The 22,448-nt window shown below is 43.7% G+C and overlaps 1 protein-coding gene across 5 annotated transcripts in view; it reads right to left on the bottom strand.

Moving 5' to 3' along the window:
• The window catches only part of SMYD3 (SET and MYND domain containing 3), a 740,343-nt gene that overhangs the window by 112,125 nt on the left and 605,770 nt on the right, over positions 1–22,448 (bottom strand). For all 5 annotated transcript variants that reach the window (XM_066381715.1, XM_066381725.1, XM_066381734.1 and 2 more), the window contains one exon: positions 14,344–14,454. In XM_066381715.1, the coding sequence (XP_066237812.1) occupies positions 14,344–14,454 (111 nt within the window). The remainder of the gene's footprint in view (positions 1–14,343; positions 14,455–22,448) is intronic.

The raw sequence follows: 22,448 nt of genomic DNA, 5'->3' as shown, positions 1-22,448 counted from the left end.
TTATACACTCAGGACAATGAGGTTCTGATCAGCATCAAATAATCTTAGGAACAAAGCATTGGATCTGTTGATCAGAGATAGAGTTTTGGTCAAACTAGATATAACATCCAGGATTCAGCTGTGTTTCAGCTCCAGGCCCACAAAAGCAGCAAAACCAGATGCAATCACCAATGACCCCTTACTCCAGCACCACCCAATCAGTAGAGACCATGACCCTGACTCTATATGTTCACTTTGATGAATCAGCGTAATTAAAGGACACATCTAAAAAGCTGGTGAATGTTATAGAAATCCTCCTGAGGACTCCCCTAAAATTCTTGCCTGTAGAAAACAGATTAAAAACCCTAAGACAAAGAACCTAGTATGCACTCTCTCTCTAGGGCATGTCCATACCTTCTTTCTTCAGGCATGTATCTTTGCTTTCTTTCTTCTAAGTTCTAAGGGTCCCACAGGATTGCAACCAGGAAGCAGTGGGCAGTGGCAGCTCGTCCTGGGCTAACCCCCTGAACCTGTCCTCAAGAGCCCTTCTTTTGCCTCTGTAACTTGTCCCCTGAGTCTGCACAGCCCAGATGGCTCACTTCCTGTGCCTCTGTGACTTTCTTTCCAAAAGGCCCAGGCAGCTCTCTGAGCAGCCGGTTAAAATCTTTTCAAGTGTATTTGAACTTTGCATGTTAAATAAACTTCCTCTTGCACTAGAGTTCTTGGCTCCGAATTCTTTCTTTGCTGAACTTGAGAACCAGGAGCTGACATCACCCATAACGGTAACAACAGTAAAGCATACTTAATTGAAAGGCTAGAAGGCAGGAGCAGTAATTTTCCTGGGTAGAAATTACTGAGATGAGCTTATGGAAGCATGAAAAACTCAGTCAATAAAGGGACAAACTGTTTTCAAGAGTACATACTTTATGGAAAGGGTAGGCTGTGTTTATCTAATTGCTAAGATAGCAGCACCATGATTGCTAGGGAGAGAGACTTATATCCAGTAATTACCCATAATTGACAATATTAGTGATTTTACATTTAACCCTGACTGTTCAATTTTAATGGTCTGAAATGACAAATGCAGAAAGAGTATAAACAATCCCTTGAGCTCTGCTGTTAAAATTAAAAATCCTTCTGCTCTTCACTTGGTAACCAGATACTAAACCAAGAGCATTATGAACACAGTTTATTTTTTCCAAACTATATAGTGGTATTCAATTACCTTAGAAACACCCAGCTGACATCTGAAGTGGGTTCTCAGCACTAAGATTGAGGGACACCCTACATAAACTTGACAAGAGTACCTTGTTTAAGCCTTGAAACTACTGAAAGAAAGGTCTGAAACCCTGCATTAACTTTGCTATTTTCTACTTATTTGGGGGTAAAGAAACTGAACAGTCTGCTACCTTTCTTTCAGTTTTAAACTCTCCCTTCTGACTTCCCTTCCCACTCTGTTGCTAAAAAAATAACACAAAATAAAAACAAAAAATATTGGGACTGAAGTCAAGAAGCCAGCTTTACTTCCTGTATAATAATGTTTCTCTCTTTGGGGTGCTCATGCTAAAGGACCTGAGGAAAAGCACTTCTTTCCGACCACTCGACACCCCTGTACTCCACTGCCCGGAAGCAGCCTTTATCCACCATTAACACCAAAGGAATGTCAGGACATGCAGATGGGCCCAATACTGGAAGAATTTAAACACAAACCAAGCAGGCCTAACCCTTTTCTCATTTTTGCCTGTTTTGGTGGCTTGCTTTTCAGGAAGCTTCAGTGAACAGGGTCTTCCTTTAGGCCTTTGCACACATAACAGGTACTCACTTTACACTTGCTAGTCCTCTCTCCAGAGATCAACATTTACAGATAAAAATGGCCTAGGCCCAAGCCCAAACCCAAACCCAGAGTGGGTGATTTTTTACAAAATCTAATTTTAAAAGGTTAAAGGTTTTTTTTGTTTGTTTTTAGTGGCAAAATGTGTGAATTTCTTTTAATCCCCAAGTTATCTAACTTAATCCAGGATTTATGCAAATCAAAGGGTTCCAGAGCTTGAGGACAGAGGACAAGGAAGCTTCCTGGGAATTCAGAGACCAGACGATGGAAAAGACTTGTTCTTAGAAGATCCCTGCAGGGGAATTGCCACCAAGTCTTTAAAAGAAACTGTTCGGAAGGTCAGTACATCTGATCCACACAGCTGCAGCTCAGGTCTATCTACCCAAGCCCAGAGAGGACTCAAAGAGCAGTCACCCTGCCTGGGCTCGGTGTATCCCTTTTCTCTTTCAGACTGAGATCCCTGTTCCCATCACTTCTGCTTCCTTAGGTGTTGTATTTCTCTATGGTGCTTCTCTGAGCACAGGAGAGATTCTCCCTGTCCCTTCTTATACTGGACATAGTGAACTACAACCTCAGAAAAAAGGCTCAGGAGGAACATGACTCTGGGTCTTTGTTGAGCTGAAAGGCAATGATAAGAAATTAAGTTGGTTAGCATTCATGATTTTTATAATTACTTTAATTGACCTTATTCATAACAGGAAGCAGTTGTAAAAAGTAGATATTCATTGATATAATGTCAAACTTGGTAATTTTCCTCATCTTTTGAGGCTGTGTTTATTATCCCCAGTGCAGAACTCCCCCATGGTGCATGCTGCCTAATTGTATAGAAATAATTAAGATGTTTTTAGTTCAGTTGTAAAAGACATAATTTATTAATTGGCTGCTACTTTATGTATTCCATTTAAGATGCATAAGAAAGTATTGAAAAAATGCCAAGACTGACTAAATTCTAAAACTAGCAAGATGATTCTAAATTAAGGAGAAGTAAATTTATTGCAGAGAGGGGTTTAACGACAAATGCAGAGACAACTGTTTCTATGGGCCTTTAGCTGCAGCGTTCGAGTTTTAATTTTATAGACAGAAAAGCATTATCAATGCTTTAATAATTCCAGGGCCCCAATTTACATATCAAAACAAGAGACAGAGAAAAACTACGTTGCTCTTTACCTTTTCAGAGTTCTCAGGGTCTGAAAATAACTTGGTAATAACAGTTGAAAGAGAAGAAAACAGGTTTGCTGATGTCTGCAAATGAGGCAACACCACATCCTAATTACCGAGAAGTACAGTTAGTTCAGAGAATGTTCACACCCTTTCCTCTTCAATTAATACTCAGTACAAATGGTAAACATTCTCATCTTTAATTGAAGCACCCAGAAACCATCTGTAAGCAGATGCGTATTTGAAACAAACCATTTGCCATATCCCCAGGTACTAACTGGACCGAATAACATCTCATTCTTAGTGGGGGTGGGAGACAGGCCTCCATCACAGATGCAAAAGCAGCTCCCACTAAGCCCTTCTTCTTCAGGTGTAACGGTGTGTGAACCATGCTAATTTCTGGGCCTGTTTTAGAATTTTTTATTTTCCTTCCTTATGGAATAGTTTCTGACTTGTTTCTGCATGTGCCATTTTTTTTTTTTTTCTGGCTGCGGCTGGTCCAAAGCCAACCCTCACTTTCTTCAGGGGCTTCCCATTCCTCCTTGGTGAAAATCCAAACTCTTTGTCTAGCAGACCACACCCTTTTTCCCAATCACTAGCCTTACCAACCTTTATCGTCCAGGAATACTGAACTATATATGGTTCCCTGATACACTATGCTCTCCAAGCCTCCAGGATATTTCACAGGTGTGTCCCAGTCTGGAACATTCCCTTAGAACCTATCTCACTGAAAACTCCTATACAAACAGCCTCACACATCAAGTCAAATGTCTCCTCTGTGAAGTCCTCCCTGACTGACTAGGTAGATATTGTTCCTCTTCTGCTCCCACTGTACTTCAAACAGGTTTCCATTAAGATAAGTGTCACACTGAACTGAAGTGTATATCTGGTGTGTGACTCTGCATTTGAATCTAAGTAAGTGGTTTGCTGTAAGGAGCAATATTTTAATCTTAGGATTCTCATAGTTGGCTTATAAGCCTCGCCTCACTAAATACTTGAAGGAGGGAGGAAAGAAGAAAGGGGGGAAAAGGAGGGAAGAAAGCATTCAAGCAGGGATGCTGAAAGACTGTAGGTCAATGGGGATTATGGATAAGTAATAAGCAAAAAGGGAAGTTAGGTTCGCTTAAGTCCTGAGCACTAGCAGGAGCCTGACTTCCTGAGGGTTGATGTTCAGACCAGGGACCGACAAGGCTCACTGTGATCTCGGTCTTGTCAGGAGTGGGAGCTAAGGTCTCGGAGCCCTGCAGTAGCTAATGTTTAGTCTCTTCCTACTACTTAGATAAATCTACTCTCTCCTTCCCAGGTGAGAGCTAATGTTAGTACGGGGTCTTGCACAAATATTATATAGGTAATTAAAATGTGCAAATTATCCAATGGTAAAACCAGTCTAAAATATATATATTCACTTTCTGGTGTTATTTCTATAGTTCTATTCTCCAAAGGGCTCGAGAAATTGGATAAAGGTAACACTAAACATTTTAAAATGAGGAATAAATAAATGAAAGTGATTTTTCTAGAGAAACAGTCAAAGGGGGAACTTCTAGACCAGTTTACTCTTTTACCTTTACCCTTTACTACTGCCTTCACACCCAGGTGCCTCATCAATAAAGAACTGGGATGCCTGGATTTTCTGGTCTGGGCACGCCAACGTCACTCAGTGAGTGAGTGCTGCAGTCATTTCTCCTCTCCGTAAAGAGAAAGTATTGAACCAGATGCCAAATGTTTCTTCTGGCTATTCAAATTCAATGAACTCCTTCTGACATACCTCTTAGCCTCTGTGATACTTGTTTATGAGTCTAAGTCAAAAGTAACCTCTTTTGGGCCTACCCTTTAGGCTCTGCAAGTCTACATTCAACAACACACAGGAAGAGCTCAACCTGACCATCATTTCAGCAGGTTTTGGGGAGAGTGTGGAGGAAAATGCATGTGCTCACCGCCATGTTTTCTTGGCACCCAAAAGCTCACTGTTCAGAATAGAGGGTTATCAGAGTGGAACCACACTTGGTGGAACTCCATCCCCAGTTCACAGAACTACACTATATATGTGTGTGTGTGTGTGTGTGTGTGTGTGTGTGTGTGTGTGTGTGTGTACATATATATATTTTCTCCTGGCCCTCGCCAATGGCACCAACTCCCCAACCTCATTCCTCCATGGAGGCCATGTCACTGCAAGGGCTGACCACAACTGGGGAAGTAGTGACCCCAATAGTTAGCATGAAGTTCACTGTCTAGTTTGCTTCTTCCCATATTCCAGAAGGGAGGGGTTAGTAGAAGTCTGTGTGGCAGAGAGCAGAATGAATCTAAAGTTTTATAAAGTCAACATGTCATATTTTAAGGCTTTGGGCAAGTACTGTGGAATGAAAGTGTCAGCCTTCAAGTTCACTGTTGAGCCCAGCAAATAGATAAGGGGACAATGCATTTTGCAGGTAAAATAAATTCAGTTATTTCTGAATGGGACCATGTGCCGTAATTTCTACACCAAGTAAGATAACTGAAGGATGACAACACCCCACCTTCCGATCCTGATTCTGGGACATCCTTCCCCTTTCCACTGCAGGGCCAGCTACAGGCTTTCAGCAGACCTGCTGCCCATCCCCCTGCACGGTGAGCTGCTGGGACCACTAAAGGGGCCTGTTTTCAGGGTCAGGCCGAGGAAGTGCGGGTGGCATTCCCGGTGCTGTAATCAACCGGGGATACACGGTACAGGAGGCCTTGTCTGGCGTCTGGCCCATGGCATTTCATTATTTGTTTCCTTGCGAGCAAAAGATTCCCAGTGTAAACAATTCCTATGTGGCAAACACTACAAAAGGCGTCAGCTCATTTGGGAGAGAACTTGAGGAAAGAGAGAGTCCAGGAGGATATTTGCTCTGTCCAGGGCCTGGGGGGAGGGGAGAAATGACCTGGTATGGTACTCCGTGCAGTGCATGGTCTTTGCTGTCCACTTCTCAGCCTTAAAGCCCTGCCCAGCACACCCCACACCCACACTGCCACCCTTATATACAGCTCCACCCACACACAATCCTCTTAGTGTGAGCAAGGTCAGGGGCTGCAGGAGTGAACAGGACACCATGAGTAGTGACAACAGGCAGTCACACCACCCTAAAGTCAAGGGGGTAAACCAAGGAGACAACAAGAGTAAAAAGAAAACTGATCACCCCTACACAGGAGCACACAGAAGGCACTAGAACAAAACCGAGGAGGGAAGCAGAGATTACTAAGAGTTAGAGCAGGAAGACTTAAAAAACTATCAAGAAGATTACGTGAGAAATTCAGGGACCCTGGTCAGCAAATGATGGGATTGAGGATGCTAAAATTCCTAGAACTTTCCATACAGGTCCTTTCCTCAGCTCACTCAGTAACAACGGCTACCATTACTGAGTGTCTCGCAGCTCCCAAGCTATACTCATATCATCTAATTGAACCTCAAAGCAGCTTTGCCAAATATAGATTATTCTCACTTTACAAGATAAAGTTAGACCAAGACAGGGAAACGTGCTCATGTGACATGGTCAGGAAGCAGCAGGACCCAGGACTATCTGGCTCCAGTGGGAGCTGTTTCCCCTGTGCCAGCGGCCCTGTTGCCACCCTCAGATTTGACCTCTCTGGCTAGAGTCTCCAGCATTATAAGCAGACGCTCAGGACTAGAACCCAATATTCTACATCTAATTCCACACTCTTTCTATAATGTCCTACTGCCATAAATAAGGTACCAATTCAACAAATGCTACTACAATAATGGGATGTCCACATGCAAAAAATTAATCCTGAACACATAAGAAAAAAAGAACAAACCTCAAAATGGATCAAAGATCTAAATATAAAACCTAAAACTACAAAACTTCTGATAGAAAACATAGAAGAAAATATCTCTTTGATTTGGCAAAGATTTCTTAAACATGGCATCAAAAGACTGATAAAGAAAAATATTAAAAATTGTATTACATTAAAATTTAAAACATCTGCACTTCAAAAGAATGAAAAGACAAACCACAGAATGAGGAAAAATGTTTACGAGGCACATATCTGATAAAAGACTTGTATGTATACAGAATAAAATTGTATACTCTTAAAACTCAATAGAAATACCCAATTTTTAAAATAGGTAAAAGATTTGAACAAATATATCATCAAATAAGATATCATCAAATGTGCTCAGCAAACTAAGCACATGAAAAATATGTATCAGTAGTCATTAAGGAAATGCAAAGTAAATCCACAATGTGACAACACTACACATCTACTGGAATGATAAAAAACTAAAACAAAAGCAAAACTGACAAAATCGAGGCTGGTGAGGATGTGGAGTAATTGGAACTCTCATTCATTGCTCTTAGGGATTCAGAATGATGCAGCCAATTTCTCATAAAGCTAAACATATATTTACCATATGATCCCACAATCCTCCTACTCCTGCTATTCATCCAAAGGATTGAAAATTTATATTCACACAAAAGCTGTATGTAAATGCTTACAGCGGCTTTACTGATAGCCACCACAAACTGGAGAAGGACATAAATGTCCTTTGGTTAGTGAACGGATAAACAAACTGGGGACAGCCACATAATAGCATACCGCTTGGCAACAGAAAGAAGCCAAATACCGAGATTACGTATTTATAAACACGTACAAAAAGGACAAAGCTGAATATCAAATGTGTTATGCCAAGCCAAGAAGACAGGATCAAATGGCTGTTTGGAGCAATTTACATGACATTCTGGAAAAGGTGAAGCCATAGTGACAGAAAGCAGACCAGGGGTTAGGAAGTGGGGGTGGGTGGGTAGAGCTTGACTACAAAGTGCAGGAGGGAATGGGGGTGTGACTGTTCTTTATCTTGGTAGTGCTGAGGGCTGCAGTTTGCAGGCATTTGTCAAAACTCAGAACTGTACACTAAAAAGAGTAAATTTTACTCACTGCAAATTATACTCCAACTTTTAAATAGTCCAGTCAGTAAAATATGTCTGTGCTTTTAAAATGACAGCACAGTAGAGTAGTCGAGGGCACAGACTGTGAAGCTGAAAGCCCTCGTTACCCATCTGCGAAATGGGGACAAGAGCAACCAGCACCCCCAGGCCATGCAGATGAATGAGACATGTGTACCAAGCACTCAGCAGCGAGCATCGCACAGTCAGGGTCCCAGAGCTCCGGCAGGGGCTGGCATCTCCAATCTCCCTGAGGAAAATCACCTGTGTTCACAGCCCATCTAGAACAACATGTGCCAGGTGCCAGGTAAGGCACTGTGCCTGATACATGGGGAAATGCACTTCTGCGTCCCAGGAGCTGCTGCCACCGAATCCGCTCTCTGAGCCAGAGCATCTTGTAGACCCAAAGCCAGAAGAAATGGGTGTTTGTGCAAGAACAGGAAAAGCTGTGAGCTGGGATTCATGACCACACATTGTGTGAAGACCTTCTTCCCCCTGGAGTGGACTTTTGGACAAACCAGCACTGCACGAAGAAGGCTGAGGAAAGGCCTGTCTGTCCTCCAGGGAGAAGGCAGTACAGAAGGCCTACAGTCTGTGACATGGAGAACAGCAGACTCTAGGAGAATACAAGAGCTTCATTGTTCACTTCCCAGCCTACATTGTAGCCCACTGTGCCATGCCCAGGAGGCTCTCCTGCTGTTTTATGGTAACATTGCAGATGGAATTCTGTGGTTATGAAGTCAATAAATTCCTTTCCTCACTTGAACATTAATGACAGCCAGCACTGCATTCTGGTTTGGAGGAGCAAGACATTGGTAACATGCAGTGATGTTCAGTTTTGACTGCTTAAAAACTCAAACACAAATACTCTCTCTCTCTCCTTCAATCCTCTGCCAAATCTTCCTAATCTTCCTGAAAAAAAGGGAATTCGGTCATGATGAAAACCCTAGCAACAGAAAATACATTCTGCTTAGACTGTTAAAACTTGATTTATAAAACGACTCAGAGCTGGTTGGGCTCATCATCCCACCACGAGGTGCTTCTGCTTACAATTAATTTAACAAAACAAAGGAAAGAGGCAGAAAAACATCTTGGTTTACTAATGAGCTTGAAGTAATCACTCATAGTTACAATGGACTCGAGTTACCATAAAAACTTTTCCTTATGGAGAGAACTCGCCTTCCTTTGATTATAGCTTGAATGCGAATGTTCTTTTATTCCTTCTTCAGACAATCATCATTTCTTCCTTTGGCTCAATCCGGCCTGCCATCCCCAAGTTCACAACTGAATAGGAATGGCCTGACTGGGGTACAGCACATGTAGGATTGAGGCAGATGTCACACATGCTAGCCCAGGTCCTTTCTTTGTAGGCTGCTGGTCTACTTCAGGGCCCCTCACTCGCAGATATGGTGGAGGGCAGGGCCTCAGAAGGGACCAAAGAAAGGGAATTCAATGTTACAAAACGGGATCTCAGAAAAGAAACTGCAATGATTACCAAAGACAATAATTAACTGCTTTGTTTCCACAGAAGAAAGGAGGAGTTGTAACATCAGGGAATGAGACACTTATTAGGGCTTTCCCCCTACAGAGCCACTTATTAAACTGCTTTCAGAGTGACACTAGTCAACTCTCTGTCCACAGAAGGCCCCGTGATAAAAGATGTCAATCCCTGTGCACAGACAGGCTGGTCCTGGGGAAAGGTGCACACACGCCTGGAAGCGCTCAGGAGAATTAGATCATTGTTTATTCTCACTTTTTCCTCTGCCTCCAAGGACTTGAATTTTTACCTATGTACTTGGCAAGCAAACTACAGACTTTCAATCAAGATGTTGTCTGGTTCAGTCTTTGAAAAGCTCTGTTCTACTCCAAATCCAAAGCAATAAAAAGTAAAATATTAATGGAGAATCAAAAATAGCTTTACTAGGTCAAAAAACAAGATAAGCATCTCCCTGGACCAAAAATAGAACGGAAATGCGAAGAGATAAGCTCAGTAGCAGCTAGGACTGCAGGTCTGGGAGCAGGAGAGAGCAGGCACAAGTTCAGTTTCAGTGGTTAAAAGGGACTATAAATGCTTCACATACGAAAGGTGAGTAGAGTCAGTTCTAAGGCTTAAAGCCAGGGATGAATGAGGCTCCCTTGCTTATTAAAAAAGAGGCTAAAATACAGAACTCATGACCTGTTCCCTTGAGCTAAGTATTTACAGTGAGCTGCAGGCCTGTAAAGGCTAGCTGATAGTCAGAGCCAAGAGACCCATCACTTAAGTAACTGGATCTGTAACTGCCTCCATGTCACTGTGATGCAACAAGTCCAAATGCCACTAAGTCCTGGTTCTGATCTGGGGCCTGCAGTCTGGAAAAAGCAAGTACAAAGCTACAAAACAGAGGGAATGAGCACATTGAGAGGGAAAATAACAAGACCCAAATCAGCTAAAACATAAGCCTGCTGTTCAGAATTCTGAAACACTCAAGGAAATGCAATGCTAAGGAAGATGACTCAAAAAAATCAAATCAACAATCCGAACATTGACTTCAGTCTAGTAAAATAAACTATGGTACTGACTGACCCCGATTAAAAACAAGTATGACTAGGATGTTCAAAAAATATACAAACAGAGTAGCATGCATTAGAAGTGTACAAGAAGTTATGAAACAGAAATAGGAGGAAATAAAACATAAGCCAGGAGATATGGGGAGGAGCAAATTTTCAATCCTAGTAATAAAAATTAGTCATTAAACTAACTAAATAGCAAAAAAGTTCCTCAGGATATGATTTAAGGGAGCTTTAGTTTTGGGAAAATATGGAATATATGCCAGAAGCCAAAATGGTCCCCTCTGGGGAGCAGGACTTGAGCAGGGGCAGAGGAAAGTGTGCTGATGTTTTCAGTTGGGTCCTAGTCCTTTGACTTTTCAAACTGTATACATCTATCACTTTAATAAAAATTTAAAAATTTGTAAGACAGCAAGAAATAACATGAATGACAGATTACTCAAAGGACATGCAGTCCCTGCTTTCTTCTATATAGTCTAAATTTTATTCTTGGAATGTAGTGAATCATCAGAGAAATAAGAATCTAGATTACATATATCTTTACCTTTTAAAAATATTTTTTATTGATTGATTTTGGAGGGAGAGGGAAGGAGGGCAAGGGAAGAAGAGAAGGAGAGAGAGGGAGAGAGAGGAAGAGGAAGGGAGGGGAAGGGAGAGGGAGAGAGAAGTAGGGGAAGAGAGAGAGAGGGGAAGGAAGAGGGAGGGGAAGGGGAGGGAGGAAAGGGAGTAGGAGGGAGGAGAGGGAGGAGAAAGGAAGGCAGGGAAGGAGAATGGGAGGGAGAAGAGAAAGGAGAGGGGGAGGGAGGGGGGAGAGAGAAGAGAAAGGAGAGGGGGAAGAAGGGGGAGGGAGAAGAGAAAGGAGAGGGGGAAGGAGGGGGAGGAAGAGGAGAAAGGAGAGGGGGAGGGAAAGGGGAGGGAGAGGGGAGGAGGAGGGGAGAGGGAGGGGAGAGGGGGAAGGAAGATAGGGAAAAGAGAGGGAGAGGGAGAGGGGGAGGGTGAATGAGGGAGGGAGGGAGGGGGAGAGATAGAGATTTGTTGTTCCACTTATTTGTGCATTCATTGGGAGATGTTGTATGTGTCCTGACCAGGGGTAGAACCTTAGCATATCAGGATGACTTTCTAACCAACTGAGGTACCTGGCCAAGGGGTAGCCTTCCTATTACTTCTTTTATTAACTTATAACCAGAAATTATGTCAAGCAGCCACTTTGAGGCATCTTATAAAAACCAGCTATTTAAATTACTGTGGAGTTTCGCTAAGAATGCTGACCGATCTCAGTGGGATCCTGTGAGTGCCTCAGGCCAAAGCACCAGGAAAAATATGTGTAAAATTTGAAATTAGTTTTTTAGCTTCGGCTGCTGGGAAATCTAGAGTAAATTTGTGATTTATTTCTTGTATATAAAATCTTATGACATGCATTCTGGGTACTAACCTGCTTTCAGCTTATTTCTTGGCACTCTTATTTCACAAATCATTATAAAATCTATTGCTGTTGTACTAGGTACAATACATGTGTGAATGTGTATGCCTGTGTGCCTAGAAGCCATTTCAGAACCTTCTGGCTGGGGAAAGAGGTAAAATTAGATAAAACAAGTTATATAAAGCAAGGTGAAAAGAGAAGAGGAGGAAAAAAATGAAAAAAGAGAAAAGACACAAAGTTGGATTGTGGAGTTATGACTTTGGAGGACACTGTAACTCTAAAGTTCATCCTAAAGACTAAAGAGAATGCTAAACACTTTGCACTCCTGACATGGAAACAGTGATATTTAAGAAAACATTATAAAACAGTGTGTAAGATGGATGAAGGGGAAGAAACTAAAGGCTAAGTGACCAATTAGGGGCTATTTCAATCTAGGAGGGAGGCAATAGGGCTGGGAGTAAATTAACAGATACTGTGTTTACAAGAAGGATCAAATGTAACAGGCTTTAGGAAAGAACAGGTGTCATGTGTCATGGCAAGTAAACAAGGCTTTTTGTGGGGGGGGCAACAAAACATGTGACATCCTAGGAAGCACAGCCGCTTACTACCCACAACTTAGGGAAACAATCAATTCCATTTAGTCTGTTTTCCTTCTGTCACCTTGGATTTTGACCTGGGCAATGCCCAGGAAAGTCAAATCATTCCAAAACCTCCTTTAGAAGGTAGATTTTATTTCTTCCAAAAATTAAGCTGCTGCTGATTACAAATGACAACTAACTCCATACATGCAGATTACACACACTGTTACAGTCCTCGTGGCCTCCTGAAACAGGGTGCATGGGAGTCCAGCAACACGCTTATGCAGCCACCTGATAAATACTGTGTGAGGAAGAAACCTGTTCAGATGAATTTTCTAGGTTCCAAGAAAAGCAGAAAAATAAGCCTGAAAACTTGAAACCCAGGAAATAAAGTAAATTTACTTCTGACTGAACTAATTTTAAATTTTTTTTTTTATATATTTTTCTGAAGCTAGAAACGGGGAGAGACAGTCAGACTCCTGCATGCACCCGACTGGGATCCACCCGGCACGCCCACCAGGGGGTGATGCTCTGCCCACCAGGGGGCGATGCTCTGCCCCTCCGGGGCGTCACTCTGTTGCGACCAGAGCCACTCTAGCGCCTGGGGCAGAGGCCAAGGAGCCATCCCCAGCGCCCAGGCCATCTTTGCTCCAATGGAGCCTCGACTGTGGGAGGGGAAGAGAGAGACAGAGAGGAAGGAGAGGGGAAGGGGTGGAGAAGCAGATGGGCACTTCTCCTGTGTGCCCTGGCCGGGAATCTAACCCCGGACTTCTGCACGCCAGGCCGACGCTCTGCCACTGAGCCAACCGGCCAGGGCCAGTTTTGAATTTATGATCTTTTGGGAATGCACTCCACTGAATTTACTTCTGTTATTTTTTTCAAAGCAAATCAACAGCACAGAGAATTCAGAAGGGACATTTATATTGCTGAACAGAATAATATTGTCATATAAATAGAAATGTAAAACATAACCGATGAACTAATTGAAATCAAGTTTATGTTCTCATCTAAATAGAACCCAGTCGCTTCCACTACGAAACACTGCACAGAAGCATGAGCTCATTGGGCTGGAAGAGGCCCCCATCTAGCCCAATTCCCACAGTATTTGTCTTTCTCTGTCTGCTTCGCTTCACTTAGCATAAAGTCCTCAAGGTCCATCCATGTTATGGCAAATGGCAAGATTTCCTTGACTTTTATGGCAGAATAGTATTATACACCCACACATGCATATATAGTATATGGAGGATGAAGCAATAGTGCCGTAACACACATACATCCTGTTAGTTCTCTTTCTCTGAAGCATCTTGATACAATATTAAACAATCCATTAGCTCAAAGAAAATTATCTCAGTGGACATGCAGACACTGCAGCTTGGCTAACCAAGAGCCACCCCCACCCCCATCTTCCTCTAGCATAAATGCTGGAAAGCGCAAGCGCGGTTTCCTCAGCTCTTACACAGCTCCCAGCTGTCCTGTGAGTCTGTCCTGAACAACGAGGTGGGAGTGGAAATCCTCGGAGGTCTTCCCTTTGCTTTTTACTTTCTAGCACCTCTTCCGTGTCTAGAGCTTGGACAGACCAAGTGGGGTTTGGGGACAGCAGTCATGCTGGGACCATGAGGACAAAGGGCACATGCTAGGGATGGCTGAGGAGCAAGACTGAAGGATTTGAGGTGATGACATCGACGAGAAGTTGCCCCTGTCCTAGACCAGAGATTCTCCAGAATTCTTGAGACAAATACACCACTCCTACTGAATTCAGTTACCTGTCCTTTGTAGCCATGCCCTTCCCTAACACACAATGCTAGCTAGCCAGGTTTCAACTGTGACAATAAACCAAAGGTGAACATGACCCCGATTCTAATAAAATACAAGCACTTATTCAAGAAATGCTTGAGGGTGTGCCATACATACCTTGTCCTGGGTTTGGCATCGAGAGCAGTCACAACTGAAGCAGTACTGGTCCCTCAGCTGCTTCTGGCGCTCTGCACTGGTCATCAGTGTGTCCAGGTAGCAGATGGTGAGCTGTGGATGCCAAAGAGAAGGGGGCCGTGTGGCTGCTGTGCTCATTTTCTTCAACAAATGGCTATTACTATTGCTAATTATTAAAAAAAACATTTTTATTACACACCAAAAAGTATGACAAAGAAGATAAGACATTGTCTCCACCCAAATAATCACATGTAAAATTTTTCTTGCAATACCTTCCAATCCTTGTTACGTGATGCATATATATTTAAAGAATTGGGCTCATTACACTAGACACTTTTACATCTTACCTTTTATTCACTAGACAGTAAAATATCAAGAGCTGTTATATGTTCGGTATTACAAAGATTTGCTTAATAACTTCTATAATCACTTGTAATGAAAAGTCAAAATAGTCTTGGCAATCAAATGGGTGGCAGATGATGTGGCCAGATTGCTCTTAAGTCCTAATCAATTCTATAGCTGCCTCATGGAATTAAGGGTCAACCAGACTGGGTATCTTTGCAATTAGATGACTGATTTCTTACTTGGGACTCAATTAAAAAAACAGAGTGGAATAATTTCCAACAGAGAGAATTTAATGTCAGGATGCAGTCACTGATGAAAGCTGTTGAATTGACTTCCTCGGACCCGTTCAGTACAGCAGTTCTGCCCTGTCTTGGAAAGGTCATAGGTGAGAGGGCCATCAGGGACTGCTCAGGTTTCTCTCTAGCCCCAGTTCAAGATATAGAATAGAGTCCAGTTCAAGATATAGGTCTTTTGGTAACACGATGATGTTCACACACTTCTCACTTGACTAGAGATGGAAGTCTAATTCAAAATATACAAAATCAAGCCCTGACCAGTTGGCACAGTGGTAGAACATCAACCCATCATGTGGATGTCCCAGGTTCCATCCCTGATTAGGGCACATAGGAGAAGCACCCATTGCTTCTCTTCCCCTCCCCCCTTCCTTCCCCCTCTTCCCTTTCTGTAGCCATGGCTCAAATGGTTCAAGCAAAGTTGGTCCCAGGTGCTGAGGATGGTCCCAGGTGCTGAGGATGGTTCCATGGCCTCACCTCAGGCACTAAAATAATTTGGCTGCCGAGCTATGGAGTAGCGGCCCAGACAGGCAGAGAATCACCTGGTAGGAGTCTTGCCAGGTAGATCCTGGACGGGGCACATGTGGGAATCAGTCTCTGCCTCCCTACCTCTCACTTAATACTAATACACACACACACAATCGAACTCTTGATCCTTGCCCGCCCCAATCTGTTGGAGTCTTTCCAAACTCAGTTGACAGTAATTAATCTTTTGTGTTATCCAACCTGAAACCTTGGCATCTCCCTTGACTTCTCTTTCTTTCACATGTCCATCCAATCCATCAGGAAATTCTAAATTTAAAAATAAATCCAGAACCAACTACTTTCTGCCTTTTCTGATGCTCCATCTCAGTCGGAGCCACCATCACCTGCTGCCTGTAAAATGCCAGTCTTGCCACTGGTCTCCCTGCTTCCCCAGGACCCTGTACTCCACCCTCAGAGGGATGCTCTAAAAATGGAATTTGGCCTGGGTCTCTCCTTGGCTCAAACACTCCAATGGCTCTCCCTTTGCTTTAAGTAAAAGCCAAATCCTTACAACACATCCCCACAACTCAAAGTGTGGTTCTGGCCATCTGCTAGTGTAGTAAATTACTCATCTGCCATAGTACTAGCATACCATGAAATAAGTAAATAAATGCTAAGTCAACATTTACAAGCATTAGAGCAATTTGGTATGAGAAATTTTTGATGCCTCTCATAATAAAACATGGGCCTTTTGCTTTCTCATTTTTTAAAATTTCATGTTTCAGGTAATTAGTTTTCATGAAATTTCACAAAAGTATTTGTCTGTAGTGAATGAGGGGAAAAGCTGTCCTTCCTAACAGCGATGAGAGAAGCACAGGCTTCCCCCAGTCCAGCCCTGTTCCCTGTCTGAACTCATCTCTCCCCACTCCAGCCAGCCCAGCCTCTGCCTGCCTTCACACATGCCCCATCCAGGCCTGTACACTGGCTGATCCTCTGCCCTCCCCCACATCTGCCATGGTGGCCTCCCTCATCTCTTTTGACTTTCCATCAAATCTCACTTTCTCACTGAGGCCCGACCTGACCACCCTATTTCAAATAACAGCCCGATTCCCACCCCACCCCGGTATCCCTAACTCCCTCACCCTTCTCTCATTTTTCTTATTCTGTAACATACATCAGCTTGTATATATCAGGTATTTGCTTTCACATGTAAAACGTAATTATGGGGGTCTCTGTGTGGGGAAGAAGGGGATATGGTAGAAGAGGAAGGAGGTGGGATTAGCCACGGAGGGAGATGACAAAGCCTCCCTAGAGCAAAACGGTGTGGTTTCTCTCAGGCTTACAGAAAGCATCTCAGGGCTGCAAAGCATGACTGTACTTGTTGAGGGCAGGGCATCGCTGAGACAGAAAACACAGCTTCAGGGGGGCCTCATTAAAGCAGGCAGTGGGGAAGGAGGCATGGTCTGGCCACCTAGAGCTATCACTTCCGCCATGGCCATCACCAGGGTGACAGAAGCCACGGCCTCATCTGGCTGACTCCATAGCTCCTCACGTGTCAGGCAGCTATACCATGCTGCTCCATATATAGAGCAAGAGCACCTACCCTGAGAAACGTAGACAACAGCATTGCTGAACCTCCGTCACGTGCCGGGCACTCACCAGACAGTCAGCACGAGGCAGCGCAAACCAGCAAAGGTCCCGGTCTACCTGGGATTTGCACCCACATCTCTGATTCAAGTCAGACACTCTTCTTACACTGTGGAGGCTGTGGACACTAGCTTCTGCAGGAGTCCCCCATACCATCAAACCTGAAATACTCAAGCCTTGCTAAGCACTGTTCTGTGACAACTGGACTCATTCAGCTGAGACCACAGACACTTGCTAATTCCCTAAATCTTTCTTTTGCTTTGGGATCTGAAGCCAGGGCTGCCTCGGAGGTGCAAAAGGCATATCAGTCAGATTTCTCTTATCTAGAGAGAATACTATCACCCAAATTCCAAATAACCGATTTCTAAACATACTTTTAAAAGCAGTCTGTTAGTAAGTCTGGGGCAGCATACACACCCATTTTGTTCTATTGGGCTCTCCAGTCCCTGGCTGCCTTAGATGAGGTGGTAAAATGAGCTGATCTGTGTTCCCTCCTGGGTCCCCTCTAGGGCCTCATTCTCAATCCAGCCCATCGCCTTTAGTCCTCAGCCCCAGCTCGCAGATCAGATCAACTGGCACGAGCTACAGGGTGATTACAATGTGCCCAGTGTGAAGCCAAACAGTCTGGGACGTGCCACACTAGAGAAATATGCTCCATTCACCCAAGACTTGATCACAAAGGCCAAAACTCATGCATGATCATGCCAGGTGGGGGATGGGCAACAGGAGACTAGTTATTTCATTTCAGCCCAATAAACAGACTCTCAGACCTCCCTCATCACCCAGTAACTGCTTGGAAACATCACCAGGACTATGCAATGGCTTTCTAACCGGCCTCCCTGCTGCTTTCAGTCTCCCTTTCATCTTCTCAACTTTGAGAGAGATCAGCTCACATCTGATCACGCCATTCCTCCACAGGAAGATTCCTGATGGTTTCTCACTGTCTATGGCAGTGGTCCCCAAACCCTGGGCCGCGGACTGGTACCGGTCCATGGGCCATTTGGTCCACAGAGAAAGAATAAATAACTTACATTATTTCCGTTTTATTTATAGTTAAGTCTGAACGATGTTTTATTTTTTAAAAATGACCAGATTTCCTCTGTTACATCCATCTAAGACTCACTCTTGACGCTTGTCTCGTAAGTTCGACAATTATATTTAAAAATACCACAGTTTTTACGCCAGTTGCATAATTTTATTTTGTGCCTTTATCCATCCCACCCTAAAGGCTGGTCCGTGAAAATATTTTCTGACATTAAACCGGTCTGTGGCCCAAAAAAGGTTGGGGACCACTGGTCTATGGGATAAAGGCACACAAAGGCTTCCCAACTCACTTTCTGTCTGCCTCTCATCCCAACGCTTCTCCATACACCCTGCAGAGTCTGTCACAATTACGAACACTGCATACTTTTGAACACACACAATGCCAATGTGGACCACCCGTCTCTGCCTCAGCTAGCTGATGCCCATTCCTCCACTCTCATCTCCTTCAGGACACTCTCCTCCTTTAAGCCTGGCTCAGATCCTCCTCTTTCAATGAACACTGCCCCATGCCCCATTGTGCCTCTTTCATGGCATTGAACTTCACAAAATAAAGAGTCTCAATGTGAAGGTCTCAATGGCAAAAACATCTTTGTTCATATTTGGGGGAGAAATCACCCCAGTTAGCCAGACTACTAAATGGTAATGACAGATAAATCATTTTATCAGCCAAAAATGAAAACTTTTATTAAAGACTCACTGACTCACCGGTTTTAATGGAGATCTGTTCACTAAATACAGGGCTTATTTACCAGGAACATGAACATTAAACCTTGCCATCGATCAGTGGATGCTTTCATGGACCAGAACAAAATCACATTATCATATTAATGGCACTGACCACTGCCCTCCCATCTTAATGTAGCTGTTACGGGAAGTGCAGCAAGTCATGCCAGTGTTACAGTCACAACGTGAAAAGATTAGCTGGCTACTGATGTGAAATTTTCAAAGGCAAATTTCCTTGAAAATTTCAAGGCAAAATGAAGCCCTTTTCCATGAAGCCCATCTTTTCATTACATACAACTGAGTGGATGTGACCAAATTAAAAAGTGGCTCCATTTCCATTTCTGGAATAACATTGTCACAATTATAGGTGTTTACGCAAAGACTGGCTCTGAACTAAAAAAAAGACTGAAAAATCTCACTTTTTAGAAGAAGTCAAACCTGAGTACTATTCTTGTTCTGTTCTTTGTTATGCCCTCATGGCCATTCAGTGATCACATCCTGCTCACTTTTGCTTCTATATATTACATTTTTTAGATCTCCCATCAAGGGCCACCACCTGAGTCCCCCTGACTTCCAGCCGCTGTCATCACCTCTTGCCTGAATTACGCATCACCTTGACCCTCATTCTCGTGACCTTGCTGACACACTGTAAATCTGATCATGCAGTTTCTCTGCTTAAACATTTCAGTGGTGTTCCACTGCCTGTCCCCCATCTGCTGGTCACATCTGAATTCTTGTCAATCAATGTGAACTGCTCCTGTTCTTTGAATTAATTCACCATTCTGTCTCTGGCCTCTGTGCCTTTGTATGGAACACCTTCCCCGTCTTAGCCAACTTTGACTCTACAGATGCTTTACGAGTCTAGAAGTCACTGCTCTGGAAGCCTTCTTGACCACTCCCTACCCTTGCCCCTTACTACCACTTGGGTGCCCCCTCTGAACTTCCATAAAGCCCTACACATTTATACTCCTGTATTTTGCATATTCTATTCTGGTTTTCTGTTTTGTGTCAGTTTCTTTCATTGTGCCTTGACTTCCTGAAGACAAGGCTGAGTCGTATTCATCTTTGCACCCCCAATGCCCACCACAGTGCAGGGACCCGGGACGTAGACAGTGAATTTGTTAAATGACTGAGCAAATAAGGAAAGATGACTGGGAGAAGAATCAGACTGCCTTAACTCCTGAACACTTTAGATTAAAACTGACATTAGGGATATGGATAAGCTCAATTCATGCAAAGCACATTCCTCCCAATGGCATGGCTCTGGAGAGTGCTGGCAGCCAGTGGCACTGTTAGTAACAAGTACAACCGCTTCCAATGGGGAAGTCCCATGGCAGTGGTTTGGACAGTCCAGCTTTCTTCTCTAATACATGTTGTAGAAGATTGTCAGATGATAATAAGTGTTTCACAGCTAAACAAAACCCTGAAGAGGCAGCAGTAGGCAATCTAGCCTGTGAGCCACAACTTACCTCTGTAGGAGGCGCTGGACAAGGAGACAGAAAACCCCAAACCTAACAGCAGAGCCAATAACGCAGCAACACAATGAAAACCCTTCCATGACAGAGTGTTCTAAATGGTGCTGGTATAAAGGAAAATGGTCCAAATGGGGGTCACAGGGGGGTTTGATGTGGAGAGAAACAAGTGGTAAGAAGTTACCATGGTGACTTCTGTTATTGTGGGGCCACACCATTTCCTAGTGCTCCTTGTCCGAGGTCTGAAATGTTCCCACCTCACACTGGCAATGTACTGGCTCACACGTCCCTTTCTTTCCAGGGCCCGTCGGACACAGCTGAGGACTGGGGGGCAGCTTCAGGTTGGAGGTGGGCCTGTTCTGCCTCTGGTTTTGTCTTTGGCAAACTCCCCATTTGTTCACTCCACAAACAGAGACTGAGGAGCTCTGAAGCATGGACGCTTCAGAGGGACATCCATGTGCACGGGCACAGGCCTCCCTTGTGCAGCCTCACCCTCCACCCCTTACAACCCAGGCAGCACCTCGACCACCCAAGGGGCCCTAGGGAGCAAGAAAGATAAAACGTGAAGCCGATGCCAAAATTACCAAAATTTCTAAATTTACTTCCTTTTACTCAACTAAGTAAAGCAAATATTTTCGTAAAAAAGGAATCACCTATTGCTCAACCTCAAAATGTCTTTTCTCATGGTTCTCCTTCTCCCCAGCCTCTGCCCCAAGGGATCAATTTTAAAAGTGCAAGGTGGGCTCAGGTGCTGGGGTGCCTACAGGCACTAACTGAGCAGGGACACCGGCCTTCATCAATGATGCAATAGTCCTACGCAATCCACAAGTGCCCCATCAGAATGCCAATAGCGCACCCAATGAGAGGCACTGGTCCTTCTGACATGCTTGATTTAACAGGAAAGCAGTCTGCCTGAGTTACTGAATGACTCTGGAGTATAAGGCACAGTGCTGCTATTAAAGGAGATACAGAAGTAAGATACAACTACCTGTCCTCATGAAGCTCGGGGCTAAATAGAGATGTCACCAGAAGAGCCAGAATGAATGCTGGAAAATTACAATATGAATGCCCACTATAAAGGAGATCTCAGAGGCGAGGCTCTTCCCTTAATTTGGGAGATTAGGAAAAGCTACACAGAAGAGATGTTTGAGAGGGCCTTGAGCCAAGCCTAGAAAACAAAATATCAGATCATTTCTTTGTTTCCTAAAATTCCAATCATTTCCAATATTTCTTCTGTTTATCAAGGAACCTGTTTTGGTTTTTTTTAATTTAGGAAAACAACATGACCATCAGCATCAATGTCATGGTTGTGATTATCAACAGCAGAAGCCAGCCCTCAGCTCCCAAGCTAACATGGCTGAACAGGGACAGCAGTTCCCCTTCTTAGCTGTCTTGAAGTCATATATAGCTCCCCAAAAACCCTCAATTCCCCAGGTTGTTGACAGATATCCTGTGTACCTCGAAATTCAATAAGTATCTATAGAAGCAAAAGCTCATTCAGCTGAAAATCAGTTTGGAGGAGTCTGATCAAGGCCAAATCCTTGTTGACATAAAATATGGTACCCCTGAGTTTAGGTTTTATTGTCTGAGTGCTGTATAAATGCAATAAAACCTTATGATAGGCTGTTTTCCCTGCAATAAATATCCACTATAATAAGTTGGAAGGTAGAAGAAAACTGGGTTCTATGAAGCATAAATATCTCTAACCCAGAACTCAGGGCAGTAATTGTGCACACCCTCGGCAGGCTCAGGCAGGCAGCCTGGAGCACCCCATCTGCAGACCCGGGACTTCTGAGAAGGTTCCTCATCAGAAGAGGCTGGCTTGGCAGTCTGCAACACTGGAAGGGTCCAGGCCAATCCACGGCTACAGGTCACGTTCCCTGTCCTGTGTTCCCTTGAAAAATCACCCATGTGCCGATAGGTTAGTCAAGGTCCAATGACAACATAAGAGAGTAAAGTTCGTTTGCTTTCTTCATACAAAGGTAAAAAGCATGACCTGTTGCAGAAATGTGAGAGGCCACTGAACTATCATGTGGGCAAAGCACAGACACTGTCACACACACATCTCTCTCACACACATGCAGCAAGAACTGTCATC

The sequence above is a fragment of the Saccopteryx leptura genome, chromosome 1, assembly GCF_036850995.1.
Source record: "Saccopteryx leptura isolate mSacLep1 chromosome 1, mSacLep1_pri_phased_curated, whole genome shotgun sequence".
Taxonomy (NCBI): Eukaryota; Metazoa; Chordata; class Mammalia; order Chiroptera; family Emballonuridae; genus Saccopteryx; species Saccopteryx leptura.
The sequence above is the reverse complement of the archived record's forward strand: the minus strand, read 5'-3'. Positions and strand labels throughout refer to the sequence as shown.